The sequence below is a fragment of the Trachurus japonicus genome, chromosome 1 (assembly GCF_045865225.1).
Source record: "Trachurus japonicus isolate A0001 chromosome 1, Traja_1.0".
Classification (NCBI taxonomy): Eukaryota; Metazoa; Chordata; class Actinopteri; order Carangiformes; family Carangidae; genus Trachurus; species Trachurus japonicus.
Window position 1 is genome coordinate 4,942,951 of NC_140907.1, and position 20,676 is coordinate 4,963,626.

At 41.4% G+C, this 20,676-nt stretch overlaps 1 protein-coding gene across 1 annotated transcript; it reads right to left on the reverse strand.

The window, feature by feature from the left end:
* Positions 1-966: 966 nt before the first annotated feature.
* Positions 967-4,813, reverse strand: LOC146991254 (prostaglandin E2 receptor EP1 subtype-like). Its single transcript, XM_085797167.1, has 3 exons — positions 4,566-4,813; positions 2,449-3,359; positions 967-1,683 (listed from the first exon to the last, which is right to left on the reverse strand). The coding sequence occupies exons 2-3, from the start codon at positions 3,316-3,318 to the stop codon at positions 1,414-1,416; spliced, it is 1,140 nt and encodes a 379-aa protein (XP_085653293.1). The 5' UTR covers positions 3,319-3,359; positions 4,566-4,813; the 3' UTR covers positions 967-1,413.
* Between the last annotated feature and the right edge of the window lie 15,863 nt (positions 4,814-20,676).

Here is a 20,676-nt window from a genome sequence, read left to right on the forward strand (position 1 = left end):
GCATTGTTGTCAGACAGTGTTAAATTCAGTTTATAGCATACTGTTTAGTTTAGTTTAGTGAATCATAAATTATTTAATCATAAATTAAATAATACAAAATGATAAAACTGGATTAGATTGAATATTCTGTTACTTTGTTGTAACACTTGAAATTTAGCTCAGGTTTCTCCAGTCTCTACTGATTGTCTCTGACATGTTTCTACATCTTGACTGGTGCACCTGCTGTGAGTAGCCTATGAGGTCTCACAGCTGACAGTTCATGTCAGAGGTGAACAGACGGTCTGCAGACTCACAGACAGGGTTGTGTTGAGGCACTGATCTGGGGATGGTTAAAATCTGCTGTGTTGGAGGTTGAGCAATAAGGAGACAGGGGCTTTGGTAAGAGATGTAACCAAGAACTTTATATTCTCCTTGTGGCTGCGCCCCAGATATCGTGTTTTGATGGAAGAAACTTCCAGAGGGATTCATTTTGCTAAATTTACTAACCACATACGCACGCACGCACACACGCACACACGCACGCACGCACCGATACCGATTCTTAATAGGTGTAGTGGAAAAGACAATTAGTCAAAAATACATTTTTAAAATTCAGGGTTAGGCTATATGTCACATTGTATTGTTTTATTTACATTCAAAGTTCTTTACATTTCCTCTGTAATAGAGGGTTCAGTTCAAGTATTACCTATAAAATCTTATATTATTTCACATAAAGCACTGTATAAACACATACAAAGCATATCAAAGCTTAAACATTCATAAACTCCACAGTATTGTAATATTAACAGTCCTTAATGAAATACATTCACAGAATACGTCACATCACAAAGACACTCAACATACCACTGGATTTAGCTCCCTCTGGTGCTTACAGCTCTATTTTAACCAACAAGAACATGTCACTGTGCCATTTACATTTCCCTTTCAAAGCTGGTGGAGGTGAGGCTTAGAAATAAAATCAAATACTACTCCCTTTGCAGCATGCCTATTATTATAATTAATATTATTATTCCTGCAGCCTACATCTTTGCCCTTTGCTGTTATGAATTTCGAAATGAGAGTATAATTATAACAATAGTTATAATTCTAAGGAATGTTCACTTATTATAAGTAAACGGTACAATGTCCGTAATATGTTGTGCAAAATCACAGCAATAGCTAGCTTCTATTTTCAGACAATGAACTCACTGGTAAACTTCGACGGAGTATGAAAGAGAGATTTTGGTTGAATCTGTTCTACAGTGGACCAGCTGAGACATGTCATACTTCACATCAAAACTGGTCCACACAGTCACTATGTGGCACTCTCCATCGAAATGTCTTTGCATGAGCTCTTCATATAGCTACTATATCCTCAATAACCTGGTGAGAAAGTGCATCCATAAACTATCCATATCAGTCCTTCCCCCCAGCTCACACTTGGTTGACTTCCTTTTTCTCCGAACTCTGAAAAGAGGTGTGCTCCCAGCGGCCTATTATATTACCCCTCTGGCCCACCTGGCACTTAACAATGAGGTAGATTTTGCGGAGGACCGTGCGGCGCAACAGTATGTAGACCCAGGGGTCGAGGATCTGGTTCCACGTGGCTAGCCTCACAAGCGTCACCATCAGGGTTTTATAGCTGGACAGGTTGTCCCCGACGGATCCTGTGTAGGAGCGGATCACGGACATCAGGCCAAAGATCTGAAGGCATGAAACACATACATGCATTTATTATGATTATTATGAGGTGAAAGAGTGAAAACACTGCCTTTGGACTGTTTACTTAATTTTCAGAAAGTGATCTAGTTTGCTTTACAGTGCAAACAGGTGATGACCAGTGTTGTTTACCTTATCTTATCTTATCTTACCAAATATGATCTTACTAAATATCTTACCTTGAGGTCAACAAGTATTTTACTAATCCTGCCCAATCATGGGTGTTTGTGACTCCATCTGAACCTTACAAGCCATACATTATAACTGTAAAAGTATGGAGGGTGATACCACAAAGTGGACTAAAAGGCCCTCAATTAAACCAAATAAAAATATAGTAGAAGTGTGAACATAAAGAAATAATAAAGCTGTAATCTATGATGTGTACTGAGATTGGTGAATATGCATGCTAAGATGCAAAGAGCTTTATGGTAAAAAGGAAATGAAGATGGTCGTGGTGGATCATGTGTTTTTGGAATCAATCCTACTGAGGCCAGAACGGACACTGATACTCAGGACTATCGATTTGCTCACCCATGTTTCAAGGAGCATGCAGCAGAACCTGTCATCAACTGAAAGTCATTACTTGAATGCTGGAAATAATATGCTGACAACAACAGGTGAAAGCAAGGTACCACCACAGTGATGGAGCTGCCATTGCCTTTGCAGTAGGGCTGACTTCTTATTCTCATGCAAAGTGACAGAGGATGACAGACTGTATGCTTCCCTGTCAATGCATTTCCCCAAACTCACCAGCAGAGGGCTCCAGCAGATGCACGAGGTGACCATGATGCCGACCAGCTGCACCACCATCTCTATGTCGTGGGACTTGGCGGAGTGATGGGAGCCCGGCTGCCTCCTGAGCCGAGCCAGCACCAGCGTCAGTCCGCTGATGGTGTTGCACACCAGTGCTACAGCTAGCGAGGCCAGGCCAAGTCCAGAGAACAGCACCATAAACGCCACATCCACTCCCTCAGTGTCACCGAGCACATTGATGAAACACCACGTCCCTGGGACATGGTAGGTGTAAGAGCCCAGCTGGAAGCAGGGAAGGATGGCCACACTCAGAGCTGCCAACCAGATGACAGACAGGCAGATCTTTGTGCGGGTCTTGGTGACCAGAGAGGAGTGAAGCAGTGGTCTGGTGACCCCCAGGCAGCGCTCGGCAGCCATGGCGCAGCCCATGAAGAGTGGGCACAGGCCAAAGAACACCATGCTGCCACCCAGGAACTGGCACATGCCATCAGAGGAGTGGTAGTTCTCTGGGTGCACGCCTCCTTGGAGGTAGAGTCGGAGCACCAAGGCCCCAGGTATCACATGTCCAATGAAGTCTGTGACCACGAGTGAAGTGGCAAAGAGAAGGAATGTGGCTTTGGAGCGCCGGCGCTGGAGGGAGTAGGCGTTAACCAGGATGAAAAGGGCCACAATGTTGGAGATGATGCCCAGCGTCATGAACAGTATGACCACGATGGCGCCGCTGGTGGTGGGCTGCACCGAGGTGGAGTTTCCCTGCTGCAGCAGCCCTTCAACAGCCACCTTGACCTCCACCTTCCCTGCACTGTCATTAGTGAAACGGGGGAGGAGCGGGGAGGCTGAGGAGTTGTAGTGGCTCAAAGCTAACATCACTGATCTCTGAAGGGCTTGAAGTCCATCGTCAAGGGAGGCTGCAATAAAAAAAGAAAAGGAGGCAGTTATGATTTGCAAAACGCCAAATAACTGAAAAAAGTTTAATTTTGCTTAGTTGTTGATATTAAAAATCTGATTAATAACATTAAACATCAACATAGAGGTGAAAATTAAATGATCAGTTCCACACACATACAAGAGGACTTGCTAAGTGATTTAATAAACAAATAAAGATTGTGAATCATATGCTGTGGCCTTTACAGTCACCAATCTCATCTGAACATTATGTGGGCGAGTTAGAACCCTCCATTTGTGAGTCTGTTTTGGAAGCTAATGGGAATCACACCTCACTCATAACATTTATGTTGGCGTTTGTTTTAATTATAAAATTTAATCTCTGTATCTTTTACGATCAAGATCTGAGGCCCTTGAACCAAAAAGAGTTTATTAACTACAAATTATTTATAGATGCTAATCAAGTTGACAAGACAAATTAATCTCATAAATTCATACCTAAACCTCACCTGATGTGTTGCCTCCAGCATGATTTCAAAAGTAGTAGCCTAGTAGTAGCTGTTATGAGGTAGAGCATTTCATCACTCAGGTGTATTTTGGCTGAAGGTCATATAGGTCATAAACAGGACAGATCCCCCAGCGAGACACTGACTACTAAAGCAGTTTACATTAAGAGCACACTGAACAATATGGTACATTATTTTCATCATGACCCCATGATCGTATGGGACTTTTCTATAATAGAGAATAAACAAGCCTCTTGTTTTGTTGTCTAAACTGGCAACTACTGTTTAGATTACAAGCATACATACGTTTATATAACTCAAAACTTTTTTATTTTATTATTTTGTTTTATTTTAGATTATCAGTAATATAGCTAATTTAAAATAAATTTACCTTACTTTATGAAAGGTAAAGATTAAATTACTGAGGGCGACTGCCTCTTTTACAATCTGTGTTTGTAATGTTTTTATTACTAGGACCATTCTTTCAAACGCGTGCAGATCACGGGCCTATTTAAATATCTGACTGAAAAAAACTATATATAAAAACTATATATAGTATATATTTTTTCAATATATATTATATTTTATATATAGTTTTTTTCAGTCAGATATTTAAATAGGCTCGTGATCTGCACGCGTTTGAAAGAATTTCATCTTTACCTTAAAGTTAAGTAGGGTAAAGATGAAATGAAGAAGATTTTAAAAAATAGCAAAATGACTCACCACGACATAGTTCTGATATCCTCCTTCTCAGACCGAAATGAACATCCGAAAGATATTTTTCCTTGTGAAATCTGGTTTGTTGAAATTGGATATATACCCTCAGCGGTCCATAGACGTGAGAAAAGATGTTTTCTGCTGAAGATCAGAAATCATGTTTCCCTTTGAAAAAGTCCTGTGCAGAGTAGACTCCATGTCCGGCTGCGTCCGGCTGCTGCATGGCGGCTTGGAGGTTGTAAAGGATCCCTTCTGACACTACAACACACAAACACGTTTTTATAGCGCGTCTTTCAGTCTTGAGTGTGTGTGTGGGCGGCTCTGCTGCTGTGCGCCCCCTCACACAAGTTCACGTCTCATCCCCTGTTACTGCTGCTGTTACTGCTGCTGCTGCTATTACTGCTGCTGCTGCTGCTGCGCTTTGTATCGCTGCGCTGTTTACATTACGGTTAGTGAGCGCAGTGTAATGTCGTTACTCACCTCATGTGTGTGTGTGTGTGTGTGTGTGTGTGTGTGTGTGTGTGTGTGTGTGTGTGTGTGTGTGTGTGTGTGTCACACCTACAGTTCTAAGAAATTAGCTCAAACAGGTCTGTTTTATCTTTTGGCAGCACGTTGGAGACACCAAAGCTCCTTTGATTTACATTGCTGCTGCAGATGTTTCAGCCATTACAGTACTGTCACCACATCGTTTAGATTTACGCACTTGGTTTGAGTCTGTGACTTTCACTTGTCGTGGCCCCAGATTGTTCAGTTACCTACGCTGAGGCCTGAATCATGTGAACAGATTCAGTTTCGCAGACCACATTAACTTTATTTTACTGTTAAATGCAGTGTAACCCTGCGCTCAAAATAACCCCTGAGGTAGCCTATCAGTTGTCCAGGAGGATCCGGGGCTGTTGATGCTGTTAATCAGTCTGGTTTTCTATTTCAGTCCTCTGAATAAATAACCTCAGTGCAGGGAGGGTATGTCAGCTGGTAGTTGGAGTTAAATAAAAAGACCAAATTAGGTGAAATTATCTAAAAATTAGTTTGTTTTGCAGTTGTGTTCTTGAAACTCCACATACCTATTAGTTCTGGAAACTTGCGGGGATAGTATGGAAAAGTCATATTCGCCCTCATGAAAGATCCAGATGTTCCTCCAAGACTGATGTTAGTCCTGAGGAGTTTTGCAGCTGCATCAAGGACAACATGTCAATTTTTCATCTTGCTGATTGACAGGCTGAGAGGGGAAAAACTAGGGAGAGGCATGATGTATGTCTGATTTTGGTTCTCTTGCTGCATACTGGGGACAGGTGGTCATGTTTGTTTTAATTTTACAATGAACTGGCAGCACAGCCGGCACATACTTGCACAAGTTGTGGTTTGGAATTAGGGGGAAAAAGCAACATTTCAGATGGGCTGCGGGTTCACTGGAAAGAGAGCGAAGGTAGGCACTGACACATAAATTGGTTTACAAAAAATTAGAGAGAGAGGCAGCTGAACAAAAGGCTCTATTGGCAACGGTGTGGTGAGTTTGTGAACAGAGGAAATTCAAGGAAAGAACAACATGCTGCGTTTGAGTAAGGAGTTTGGCCACTGCACAGTGAGAACAGCTTCAGTGCTCTACAGAAATCTGGGTCTTTGAGGGATCAACACCAGTTTCCCCTGAAAGATATTTCCTCATTTGCTGTTTAGATGATGATGGTGGAGAAAGCAGCTATAGCACGACGGACAAAATCTCCCATAGGTGTTCAGCTGGGTCACCAATGAACCCTATTTCACTTGTCACTTGAATATTTTCCTGCTGTCATCTTGATGTAAGGTCAGAATTACGTAATTCTAAACCTGTCACGTGATTGGCTGTTACCAAGCAGTGCACCATGTCTCCACTTATTTCTCAAAATTGATTCTTTAATTGAGTTTCGAAAGTAACTACACTACATTCACATTCAAAGGTGCATCTTTTAGATTTCCAGGGAGGGATCCAGCTCACAACAAGCTCACATTTTACACATTGTTGTCAAACTTTGTGTTTGCAAAACTCACTGTTTTCAGGAAATGCATTCTCTGAAGTAATGTGGACATGGGGAGGAAATGTAGCAACAGCTAGAGATGTGTTTTAAAATGAAAACGGAACAACAACAACAAAATAGCGAAGTTCTCAACCTGGTGTTTCTTCACAGCAGTCAAGATATATCAGACAGGACAAAAGTATAGTGGACTGACAGACAGAAAGACTGACAGTTGGTCTCCTCAGATCCACGCTACTGTTAATTTAGCCTGTATTTTTCTGTTGACCTCTCATAGTAAAAACACATTTAGTAACAGTCGAACTCAAAAACAGATGACTATAAATTTATGCACACTCAGTCCTGACCAGACTGTTGTTGATTTCAAAGACCACAGAAGGGATTCGGGACTAGAGGTTAGATTGCTTTTATTTTATTAGCCTCGTACATCTTATTAGCACATCAGAATAAACATGTTTCAGTGTCTGTTGCTCTTGGAGCAGAGAACCAATAATTCATGTCTGATCGCTTCCTTTCCTGGTGCCCATTTAGACTCTTAAGTGCAACAATCAGGAGTCTGGCCGCCATGTGCGTTATTCCTCCAGGTCTGAAAGGAGACCCTGTTGCCCCCATTTTTCTCATCAATTGGTCCTGCAAATGCTGCCATTTGGCCTCTGCAGACCACTGGCTCTTCCAACACCAAGTCTAGGGTTTATGGGATTGAGGTTCGTTCTACACCCTTTTCCCTTTTACTGACCACAAAGTAAAAAAAAAAACCCTTACTCTTTGCATACCTGATCATCTTGAAAGTGCTCTGCGATTGAGGCGCTCTTCAGACTGGAAAAGTTTACAATGAGATCTCTATCTCTTCATGAAATGTAATATTTCAGAAAAAGCTTTCAAAAAGTTTTCTTGTTGCATGTGCACACAAGTATTCCATCTTGGCTTTGAGACTCCAAACTCCCCCCACCACAACTGTTCAACGGTTCCTCTCAACGGCCATTTCGCCAAACCGTTCTGCAAGAGCACATGCCGGTATGTCAGGGAGATTGAGTATTTCTTACCATTTGAGTTGCTTTGAAGCAGACAGGAGCTCGGTTTGCCAGCGCTCGGCTCTCTAATCTCTGAAATGATTTTTTTTCTTTCTGCAAGGAAATTCAGGCCGAAGTCAGTAATTCTCATGACTAGAGTGTGCCAGCTTCAATCAAGCTATGTGACATCATGTAAATGCATTCAGTGTGGCAAAGGTAACGACGGGGTCATGTATTTGTTCATTCCTCACTGACATTTTAAGGAGATGCTGGCTATTATGAGTGGAAAGCCACACGCTATCTGTCTGGGCGTCTCAGAAACTACTGGCCAAAAATGAAACAGTGGAATGTTTGCATGAGAATATTCAGCGGAGAGAAGAGGAGACAAACAAGCTGTCAGAGGCAGAAACAAGTTCAGATACTTTTCTCCCTGATGAAACACACACTCCTTGTGGTGCAAGTTGTTTAGAAACTGCTGTCTGTCCGTCTGGGTGGAACTAAGAGGTCATTTCTAATATTCAGTTACTGTTTTGCCTACTGTATGTCTCAAACTGTTAGGATGGGGTGAAGTGGTCATTGTGCCAAGCAAAATAACACAATCACAATATGGTGAAATCCACAAATACTTGCAATTGTAATTCATTCTGGGCAACGCAAAATATGAAAAAGCACCCGTTAACCAGCATTCCTTTGGATACAGTACAGCATTATGATGAAGTATGTCCTGTGATACAGCACAGATTTTGAGGAAACAATATGCCAGTGCATGTCAAAATACATGTCAGTCAAAGCAAATAGTAAAGAGTAAAGGCAGGACTGATGGATGGATGCAGATCGGTTAGTGCTATCTCCAATAAGCTTAAGAATATTTAAGGCGAGTAGTAGTGGTTCCTGACTTTTTCCAACTCATGGCCCACTTGAAAAACTCAAAAATGTTGGCAGCCTGTCTCCGACCCTGTAACAATACAGAGGCCAAATTATGCTTTCTCAGAGCCCTTTTTATTTTAATGATAAGGACAGAACATACAGGACTGAACTGAAAGCACTGGCAACATGGAGGAAGCTCAAGTTTAATTTTTTATTGTAAAGGAGAGATGACGTGTCCATTCTCCATGTGCGTATTAACTGTATCTCCTTCTGATACTTCTCATTTCTAACACAGTTAACAATTTTGATATGGTAAGTGCACAATCAGAGATAGCAGACAAGTATAATGTTTAAAAAGTTCCTGTTGTTAGCTTATCACAGTGATAGGCCTCAGAACAAGAATAAAACAAACAAAACAAACAAAAAAAATTAAAGAATGAGATAGAATTCACTTTAAAACATTAAAATCATTATCTTCATTTGTATTGCTCACAGGTTTGGGAATACTGGCATACAGGTTCACCAAAGGTACCTGTACCTTCAGAGAAACAAAAGCACGAAAACAAATAGGAAGATAGATAGATAGAACAATTTCCACACTGTGTGTCAACATGTGCAGGTAAAAACTTACCGGAGCATTTGTGCAAACAGAACTAAAATGTTTAGACAGACGGGCTTCAGTGGGCTGATTCATTCACCTTCCCTCTCAACACAGAGTAACACTCTGGTCTAACATGACATGAGAGAAATCAAAGGCTTTCATGAGATGTTACAAACAAACGTATAAGCTCAAGATCCTGGAGAACCGTGCACTTATTCTGGGATTGTGTTTTATTTAGACCTCACAGAATCTCATCCAGATCAAATATTTTCTCTTGAAGTGTTAAGAAACCTGCTGTCCATATTTGGCTTGAGTTTGTATATATATATATTTTTTATTCAACCTCTCCAGAGAGCCATGATTATACTTATCCTGTGAAATATATTGCTACAGAGTCTCATGAAAGCACCACAAGAGCCTCAGTGTTAGAACAAGAGCGTATTATGTCCAACAACATCTGTCAACCTCCTGAAACCCATCTGCCGAATTCACACACACCTGCTGTGTAAATCAAGCAGGACATGAATGTATCTCTTGGGTCTTTGTCTTAAAGAATGTCTTTCTGGAGTGACTGCATAAAAATGTGTACATCAAAGCAGCAAAGCCCTGACGTCAACAACCCACCAGTCTGACATTTTTGGTTTTGTGTCAAATGACTTGTCCACAAGTGGATGTAGACTATTACCGTAGAATCTGGTGCAGACACTCTTGTTCTCTTCACTGTGTCAGAGATGTAAACACCACACTGCCGGATACAGTGTCTACTGATTGCTTCCAGCAACAGTACAGCAGCAGATAATATGTAAATCAGGCAAAACCTCACATGGCTCCTGAAGCTAAAATGTTGGCTTCTTTCTTCACAACAAAAGAAAACGGTTCTGTGGGACAACCTTTTCCCTTTATTATAAATCTGTCACCATGTTGGCTCCCCTGAAGTGCCTGCCTACGTCACGTCCTTGAAAGCTCTCAGCCAGCCAGTGCACTGTGAACAGGAATGATCCCAGTAGACTCTGGGGGGACCCAGACAAAACAACCCATCGAAGAATGCAACAATTCACAGATGTTCCCTCTTCCCCCACTTATGAGAGGTCTGAAGTAACAGCAGTGCACACTGTGTAGTGTCGATATGGGAGGTTCTAGATGTCACTGCAAAATGTACCAATATGAGGGGCCATCAGAAGCCCCTTTTCCCCAATGAGAACCCCAAACATTTCCCTGGTTTACCCCCTCTGACATTCCCTCTGTTTTCATTGTTTCACCTCACTGAAGGTTTGACACCGTAGACAAGAGGGCAAGAGGACAAGAGGACAATGACTTCTGTGGGTTTAAGTGTCTGTGTTGAGTGCTGATAACTTGATGATGTCTGTCTATCTCTGAAGAAAGAAGGTTTCTGACTGAGCAGCCTGTCACAGACACAGGATATTGGCAAAGCCAACAACGTGCGCCTGTGAGATTTATGACCCGTGTCAGGATTTAATTGTTGAGGTTTAGAGAGTTGGAGGTAGAGCAGACAGAAGAAGGCAAAGAGCAAGATAGCTCCAGTCAGGAGAGTGAAACAACTAAGTGTCATTATATGCAAATAGTACCAAGAAAGAAAGGGGGGAAACATTACTGTAACTGGGACATGAGCCTGGCTATTACTGTTATCCAACCTCACACACGCTGAGTCCTTACCTGGCATTTGCCATGTAAAGGTACTCTACTGCTTTCCTATGATTTATTTTCCCTTCTCCATTCACTTTTTCTGTCACAATCCATCTCCTAAAATGTCCTCAAACACCATTTCTCCCGACAGTGACTCAATTTGCAATAAATTAGGAAAGTATTAAGCTGCAGGTTATCTACTTTTCAAACTCAAAGTAAAGCACATTTGGATGCTAAAACATCAGTCTTTAGAAATTCTTGGTTGATGACATGCCATAACAGTCTGAGTTTTCTGTGCTCTAGTTTTTATTCTCTAAGATCAGAACCATGACTTTTTCTAAAAATATGAAAAAGCAAAGTAATGTAGTTCATTTTAAAGTTAAACTGAAATCCAATGTCATGATGTAATTCCAGAGCCTCAAAAATGCAGATGGCAAGAAATGCATCCAGGACAGGATCGCCTTTTTTTCAAGACGTGAAATTCTCAAAACCCCTTTCCTGTTGTCTTTACAAATAGTAAAACTACAACATATCTGTGGCTTTTTTGTCATAAATCTGATTTCACAGTGAAAACCAACGAATGGTTTCCATATCAATGTTAAATGGTCTGAATCAGATCAAATTCTCCCTCATCTGCCTCGGCCAAACTAAACCTGCGTTGAGTCAATATCTGTATGAATCTATATGGAGACTCTGGCTGTAGCCAGCTGTGTTGGCTGATGTGCTTTGCTTATCCTGGACAAAGAGGGAGAATTTTAATACAAAATTGGCAGCGACAAACAAAAATCCTGAGGCATTAGGACATACATTTTTTTGCACAACTTCATGAATATGATTTTCAAATTCCTGCATTTTAATCAGGAAATAAAAGCCTGCTTCCAATGCAGCAACATGTCTAATCAGTGCAGAGGTGAAATAGGCAAAGGGACTGAGCTAATCTGGTTGAACTGTGAGATCCACCACAACAGCGCCCACCCTCACACCACATGGATTTTGATCAGTCGCTTTGCTGATGTCTGCGGTAATAAAAGTGAAGGGTTTGCCTCTGTGCAGAGATTAATGATAACTCCTGTCAGTGGGAATAAAAGAGGAGGAGTGGTAATTAAAATGAGTCTGCAGCAGGAGCAAGATTTAAGAACCACTGCCTGCTATTTAAGTCAGCAGGAATGTTATTAATAGGAGCTCCCAACTACCTATCATCCCACCCACACACAAACACACAATTACTGTGTCACAGGTTCAATCAGCCTCATGCATTGACCTTTTGTTTTCTACAACCTGGAACACACAATTTCCATTTAAAAACAATTTGTTCATTTTGCACAAATCTCAAGGCTATTGTAAGAATTAGATGCTGGTATTGTGCACACAGTATGTTTAAGTGTTTTATACGTTTATTGTCATTGTCATTTCCACAACAACAAAATTGAAAGTGCATCTCCTGCAGTGCAAAAATTCATAAAAACATTTAAAAAAAAATTAAAAAAAACATAAAACACACATTAACCACTCATCATTACTCAGCATTAAGTGCAATCAGTGCTTTGGGGGTAAAAACTGTTCTTTAATCTGTTTGTGGCTTTAATTGTCCTGTATCTCCTGCCAGAGGGGAGTAGCTCTAACAGACAGTGACCAGGATGTGTTGTGTCTTTGAGGATTGTTTTTGCTTTTGTGAGACAGTGGGAGCTATAAAGTCCATTCAAAGTGGGGAGAGTGGAGCCGACGATCTTTTGGGCAGTGGTTATGGCCCGCTAAAGCGCCACCTTCTCTGCTACTGTGCAGCTGGCATACACAGACAATATGTTAAAGGGATAGTTCAACATTTTGGCAAATTGGCCCATTGCCATAATCGCTATAGTCACAGCAGTAGGTTCATTACCTTTAATTGTAGGTGTAAGCTATTTTCAGTACGGCGGAGCGCAGCAGCTGGCTGCTCAGAGCTACGCTATGGAGGCTAACGGAATTTCTTGGTTTCCCTCATTAAACTCATCAAATTCAACATCCCAAAACTCCACAGCGCATTTGTAGACAAGTTGTGACCTGCACAACCACCACGCTATGAGATAATGACGGAACGATACGAAACGGAGCCGTTTTCGAGGTAAATTCATACAAAACCGCTGATGCGCGTTGCGTTCAGGGACAGTTTTTCAGCAAGCAGTCTCCGTATTTACCCTGTATTTACCTCGAAAACGGCTCCGTTTCGTATCGTTCCGTCATTATCTCATAGCGTGGTGGTTGTGCAGGTCACAACTTGTCTACAAAAGCGCTGTGGAGTTTTGGGATGTTGAATTTGATGAGTTTAATGAGGGAAACCAAGAAATTCCGTTAGCCTCCATAGCGTAGCTCTGAGCAGCCAGCTGCTGCGCTCCGCCGTACTGAAAATAGCTTACACCTACAATTAAAGGTAATGAACCTACTGCTGTGACTATAGCGATTATGGCAATGGGCCAATTTGCCAAAATGTTGAACTATCCCTTTAAAGCAGAAGTAAGCGATCCGGCCGTTTTGGCTAACTTCCTGTCAGCCGATGGAGTTAGCAGTCCCCGCCCTCGTCCCTACGTCACCACATTCACGCGCATCCCTTGGCTGCACACACAGAGAGGACCGCCCCTTTATGCCGTTCTCTCTCCTCATTGGATAAAGGTTGTAGGATACAAGGAAAGATTTCTCCTCGGCTTACAGCAGAGCAGAGTGACTGACAGACCCGTGTTTCAGACCAAACACTCTATATAAGTGATTGCTGTCAGAAGATAGAACTATTTAAGACTTATATTAACACAAACATTCCGCTTACTTGTGCTTTAACAAACTTTCAATGCAGCAGTGGTAGAAGGCCAGCAGTAGCTTCTGGGAGAGGCAGTTCTTCCTGAGGAGTCTGAGGAAGTAAAGTCTCTGCTGTGACCTGAACCCCAAGGAACTTGAATGTTGTTGCCCTCTCCACACAGACAACATTTATGTAGAGTGGATGAATGTCCGTTTTACTGGTAGTGTTGAGGAGCAGATTGTTGTCTCTGCACCACACACACAGCCGCTCTACCTCATCCCTGTAGGCCGACTCATCTCCCCCAGAGATGAGTCCAACCACGGTTGTGTCGTCTGCAAACTTTATGATGGTGTTGCTGGGGTGGGGAAGGGACGCAGAGACACAGTCCTAAGTGTAGAGGGTGTAGAGTAGGGGGCTCAGCACACAGCCCTGTGGGGATCCAGCGCTGAGACTGAGAGCTGTTGAAATGTGGGGGCCTACCCACAGTCCAGGATCCAGGAGCAGATGGATGTTGAAAGACCCAGGTCTGTCAGCTTGGACACCAGTCTACGGGGGAGGATGGTGTTAAAGGGATAGTTCACCCAAAATTCAAATTTCACTCATTATCTATTCACCCTCATGTCGACTAAGAGCTGTGAGAATTTTCAGAGTCCTCCGTCACTTCTCTGAGTTAAGGGGGGGTCCGCGCAGCAGTATTTATCCATATAATGGTTGTCAATGGATACCAACTTTCTTCGTCCAAAAAGACACACCAAAAAACATCCAAATACCTCCATAGTGCTCGTCTGTAATGTCCCTCTTGTATTGAAGCCCCGACATGAGAAATTGTTCCGCCGGTCAGTGCAAATCTCTTTGCACTGACACAGGCAGAGCAGTGAACCGAGACACTGGGAGCTTCCGCTACAAACAAGCTTAAAATATAGACTTATTTAATTTTTTTCGGAACAATTTCTCATGTCGGGGCTTCAATACAAGAGGGACATTACAGATGAGCAGTATGGAAGTATTTGGATGTTTTTTGGTGTGTCTTTTTGAACTAAGAAAGTTGGTATCCATTGACAACCATTATATGGACAAATACTGCTGCACGGACCCCCCCGTAACTCAGAGAAGTAAAATTCTCACAGCTCTTAGTTGACATGAGAGTGAGTAGATAATGAGAAATTTGAATTTTGGGTGAACTATCCCTTTAAAGCCTGAGGAGTAATACACGAAGAGGAACCTTGCATAGCCCCCCCCGCTGCTCCAGATGGGACAATGCAGCATGAAGAGCTGCAGCAATAGCATCATTCTCCGTGGATCTATTTGCTCTGTAGGCAAATTGATGTGTGTCCAGGGCCGGTGGCAGGCTGGCAATAATGTGCCTCCGCACCAGTTTCTCAAAGCACTTTGTAACAATTGGTGTGAGTGCTACTGGCCGGTAGTCGTTCAGACTCTTTATGGTGGGCTTCAATGTTTTGTACATGTGTTTACAGGACTGTTGGCTACATATTTACCAGATGTTAAGATAAATATCATACATCTGGATGATTAGAAATTGTTGCAGTAAAAATCATTAATCCGTTTTTCTTTTTATTTAGACCATGACTGATACTGTATGTAGAGATGTTGTAAAGTACATGAGGTGTGGAGAAGAAGGCTACAACTGCAGATGAAAAGTTAATCCATCTTCATTCAGCAGTTTCTTTTATCAAGAGTGATCAAAACATGCAATATTTAAAATGGCTTTATTTACTTAGTACCATTAGCCTATTTGGTGTTTGTAAAGACAAGACTGATAAGATTTAGACAAGAACCTGAGAACCATCCTCACATGATAAACCTACCAATGGCTTTAGAGCTCACAAATGAACAAGCTGTATGTCATTTATTTAATCCACACAAATACTAAGATGTATTTTGGTGTTTATGCTGGCTATGCTAATGAACCTTGGTTTGTGGCTTCAGACTGACTCAACACAGACATATTCTCAACCTACTCTCAGCAAGGAAGTCAAACAATTCCTCTTTAAAGGGATAGTTCACCCAAAATTGAAATGTCACTCATTATCTACTCACCCTCATGTCAACTAAGGGCTGGGAGAAGTTTCAGAGTTATCCGTGGCTTCTCTGAGTTACAGGGGGTCTCGGCGTAGCAGTGCATAATAACGGTTGCAAATGGATACCAACTGTCTTCGTAACAAAAAGACACACCAAAAAACATCCAAATACCTCCATGCTGCTCGTATGTAATGTCCGTCTTGTATTGAAGCCCCGAAATGCGAAATTGTTCCGAAAAAAATTAAATAAGTCTATATTTCAAGCTTGTTTTGTAGCGGAAGCTCCTCTTCTGGGTTTGTCAAATTTGGACGAACTGGGAAGAGGACAGACCCTGGTTCGTCCAAATTTGACGAACCGGGAAGAGAAGCTTCTGAGAAATTTCAATTTTGGGTGAACTATCCCTTTAAATGGCAGGTTGTTTTTCAGAGGCAATTTGCTGAGTGAAATCTATTGGTAACAGGCAGGCTTAAATAATCAAAACAACTGGCAAGAAAAGCTTAAAATACTTAACATGATATTTAATGAAGATAAACAGAGTCTAGCTTGAAACGATGAAACCATTAGCTGACCCACAGAGCCTTAAATGAGCTGTGCCAGAAAATTAAACAGGGGCCGTCATTCTCAGGTCTTCTCCTTTTTCTCTGTTTCTGACTCATGCCACCCAAGAAAGTGATAAACTCCCACAAACCATATAATGAATGCTGGATGGCATCAGATGATGCAGAAAGTTTCTCTGGTTCTCTGCCATGTCTTGCTAAAATCCAGCTCATGTTCTCTCACACATCATAACTTTCCTCTGACAGAACCACAAACTGGAAAATAAGTGACCAGAGAAATACAGAAAATATTTTTGGCAGGTTTTTATTTTATTTTAAAAAGTTCTTGTATCTAAATATAAATTCAGCTGTCAGTCTTCTGTCATGATTTTGTTTGATATTGTGGAGGAAATTCACATCAAAAGCTGTCTGCTAAAGCTGGTGGAGAGCAGCAGCAATGTTGCTGGTTCATAGCAAGCATACGCTTACCCAAAGTACCACACTCACAATTATGTATAAATTTAAACCTTCACAAAACGTAAAGGGATAGTTCAACATTTTGGCAAATTGGCCCATTGCCATAATCCCTATAGTTTTAGGAGTGGATTCATTACCTTTAATTGTCGGTGCAAGCTATTTTTAGAACGGCAGAACAGAGCCGTGAACTGTTCAGAGCTACGCTACGGAGGCTCATGGGATTTCTTGGTTTCCCTCATCAAACTCATCAAATACACAATCCAACAACTCCACAACACTCTGGTGGACAAGTTGTGACCTGCACACTCACCACGCTATGAGATAATAACACAACGTTACCAGACAGAGTTGTTTTAGAAGGAAATTCATGCAAAACCGCTTCCCTTCAGGGGCAGTTTTTCAGCAAGCAGTCTCTGCATTTGCCTCGAAAACAACTGTTGAACTATCCCTTTAAGCAAGTGACTTGAAGATCAACCCATTTTTGTACTGGTCTGTAAACGTGATAAATTTTGCTGTATCATTTCTCCATGAGAGTTTAAGGGGATGGATTCACAGCAGCTTTAAGTGGCCATTTGGACAGTTGCAGTTAGTACCACTGTTGCAGCTTGATTATAACCTGCACAGACTGCCATGTACACATAGACACAAGTTAGACAGATTTTAAAGCCACCACAGACTCATACAGTAGATCAAATTGAATCAAATTGAATGCTTTGCACAAAAGTTTACAATGCCAAACAACTCTGGTTTGGGTGGGATTTTGAAGCCATCTATCTTTGCACTCCACTCTTTCCCCTTTCTTCCATTTTGTTTGTGTTTCATCATCAGAGTCACAATCAATGATGAAATGTCATTGGCAGAAAGCTGTGACTTGAGGCTTGAAATCCATGGGATGCATCTGGACTCAAGTATTAACACTCATCACATAGCAAATGTTCCTTTCCCACAAATAAAGTACATAACTGAAAGTCAGATTTTTAAAAATGTCATTCATATTCAGTAATAAAAGCTCCAGATGGACTAGCCTGATGGGGAGAAGCTTTATGTTAGATATTGGACACTTGCCTCAGTTACTTCCCCTGCATTTGTCTTCAGCTTGGACACTGAAGCAGGGATGACTGTACAGTACCGTAGGACAGATTTAGCGCAGGCTGCACACAGCAGTGACGTTACAGAGGGACAGATAACTCACACTCACCCGACCTTGAAGCTTCTGCTGCCTTCATGACTCTGAGCTTGCAGTTCTCTCCAAGGAACGCACTGTACTGTGGTGACACAGCTGAAGCAATGTGCCAGCTCACTGATTTTAGTAATACTGCTGATAGTAATTACACAGTGTTTACCTTCAGTCTGACTCTCTCCACTTGACTCACAGAAGGATATTTATCTTTTTCACGTCCCCGTAATTTGCCAGAGCTCAAACCTGTAACTCTTGTAAATGTCCAAATGTTTCCCCTTCTGCAATAACTTTTAATCTTCTGTCATGCAAAACTGAAATAGAAATATTTTATGAATGACACAGTATGACTGCATTTTTAAAAAATAATATGTATTAAAAATTAATAATTTAAACTGGTTATAAACATTTTATAAATGTACAAAAAACTATTATAAAGTTAATTCATGACCTCAGAAATGGTAAAACATTTCTTTTTGCAGTTTTAGACTGGTCTCAATTTTGGTCTTAGTTTAGTCTAACACAAGTTACACAGTGTGAACACTAAATTGACTCCTTTAAGCTTAAAATGTTTGCCATGTGGGCTAAATCTGTACTCTCTCTCTCTGCTGTCCATGTGTGCACGAGGCCTCTGTCTCCTTTATGTTGTGTGATTTGCAGCATCATCAAGAGATGAGCTAAAAAGTGCAGAGGTTCATGTGGTCATTTCGGAGAAGCCCTCTTGTTGTTAATGCACGATTATTTCATTAAAGGGATAGTTCACCCAAAATTGAAATTTCACTCATTATCTACTCACCCTCATGTGGACTAAGGGCTGGGAGAAGTTTCAGAGTCCTCCGTGGCTTCTCTGAGTTACAGGGGGTCTCGGCGTAGCAGTGCATGTCCATATAACGGTTGGATAAATGGATACCAACTGTCTTCGTAACAAAAGACACACCAAAAAACATCCAAATACCTCCATGCTGCTCATATGTATGTCCGTTTTATATTGAAACCCCGAAATGCGAAATTGTCCCGAGAAAAATTAAATAAGTCTATATTTCAAGCTTGTTTTGTAGCGGAAGCTCCTCTTCCCGGTTCGTCATTAATTTGGACGAACCCATGGACATGCACTGCTACGCCGAGACCCCCTGTAACTCAGAGAAGCCACGGAGGACTCTGAAACTTCTCCCAGCCCTTAGTCCACATGAAGGGGTGTAGATAATGAGTGAAATTTCGATTTTGGGTGAACTATCCCTTTAAACACTCACCCTTCGTGTCCTTTGTGTGTGTAAGGATTCAAGACATGGCTCACCTGTCCACATCACATGCCTTCATTTAAAACTGTCACAAGTTCGAAGAAAAAGTGAGCACACTCAATATTGATTTCAAAACTACAGGTGTATAGCAAATTTAATTTAAAACTGTGACACGAAGTATAGCTGTCAGTCTGATGTCTCAATAATTTACAGTATTTATCATCAACACGTGAGTTCACAGTTCACAGGCCCGTTAATGTGCTACTTTTACTCACTATGGAGGATACAAAGCTCTGTGTCTGTGCCCTCTCTGCTGCTGAGGCCTGTTAGCCATTAACTTATTATATCTTAATATCAGGATAGCAGGAAAATGTCTGAAAAATTTGACTTTTGATTTGATAGGAGCTATTTATAGGAGATAGAGACCTGTTTTCAACTATCCAAAGTTACTGTAAAAGTGTGCTGCTGCATCTTCCAAATTTAGCACAACAAACACATTTCTTCTGAGGTTCCAATGATCTGTGATGCATCTGGTGCAACAATCATCACATGTTAATCATCATCAGCATAGACGAGAGAGAAATTAGACTATTTTAAACCAGTTTAGTGTTGTACCCTGATATATTAAAAGGCTGTCACGATCCAGTGTTAAAGGCAGCACCAGGAAAGCACAGTTGGTTTGATGCAACTCACACATCAGATACATCATTTTTAAAGTTTTTAATGCACTTCTCAGCACAGTTCATTTTCTCCCAACACACAGATACAGATAATTTGGGGGTTAAATAAATAAGGCCGTCTTTGGGCACCCCTAACCTCAGGCTGCATAATGGAGCTGAGCCAAAGAGTTGCTCTGTAAGTCATCAGGACAGCTCTGCTACTCTGCTGTGATTCATTCATGCAGTTCCCTCTAGAGTAGACCCCAGGGTTTAATAATTTGGATCCAAGGACATGATGTATTAATTATTAGTGGTTTAATAACCTTGATATGCTGGGAATAATGATTAAAAAACATTTATGTTGGCATGACTTAAAAAGTAGCAAATCAAACCCATCTGCAGTGTGAAGACATGTTTCATCGTCGTACAGAAACTGAATCAACACCACAGACTGAGAACTGCTCTTTAACTCAAAATCACTTCTCTTCTCATCATTATTTTAGCAGTGATATTTTGGTTCAGTCTCACAAACAGCCTGGACGAGATACAAGAATGACCAGTCAGTAGCTTTTCATGGACCTGTTGAGGCTTTGAACAGGATCAAAGGCTCATCACTGGGCCACGTCCCGACAGCAACAATGCAGGCCAGGCTCAAACTGGTGCGATGGCCTCTTGGGTTCAGGGTTTAAAATACAATGGAACAGAGATAAACCTGGTCTGAGGTGTGATCTGAGGAACACAGCTGCTCTTTGACAGAAGAATTTAGTTTTTCTTGCCATTCACCACACCATGTCTGCACACAATATTTATGAAGGGATTTTTAGCAGCCAACTGGTCAGACTTCATGATGTAAACAGTGTGTGGATATTTTATAGCAAGAACATTATATTATGCAAGGAATGACCAACGATGAGATGTATTATTTAGCTGGAATTAGACCTATAGGCCTCATTAAGGCTGCCAACTCAAAATACCAATATACAATTCATTACTTGTACATAATCCTGTTTTATGGTCCTTCGGTCTTTACAAAAAACTGAAAGGCCAATGACGGTTAGGACCTCCTTCATTTTAAACACCTAAATGTGTTCA

What these genes read in the sequence shown, in the direction of transcription:
- LOC146991254 (XM_085797167.1), bottom strand. Translation starts at nt 3,318, where the DNA reads ATGTTAGCTTTGAGCCACTACAACTCCTCAGCCTCCCCGCTCCTCCCC. An exon ending in TCTGCTGGAGCCCTCTGCTG is followed by an intron (nt 1,684 to 2,448) that starts GTGAGTTTGGGG and finishes TCATGCCTTCAG; the next exon opens with ATCTTTGGCCTGATGTCCGT.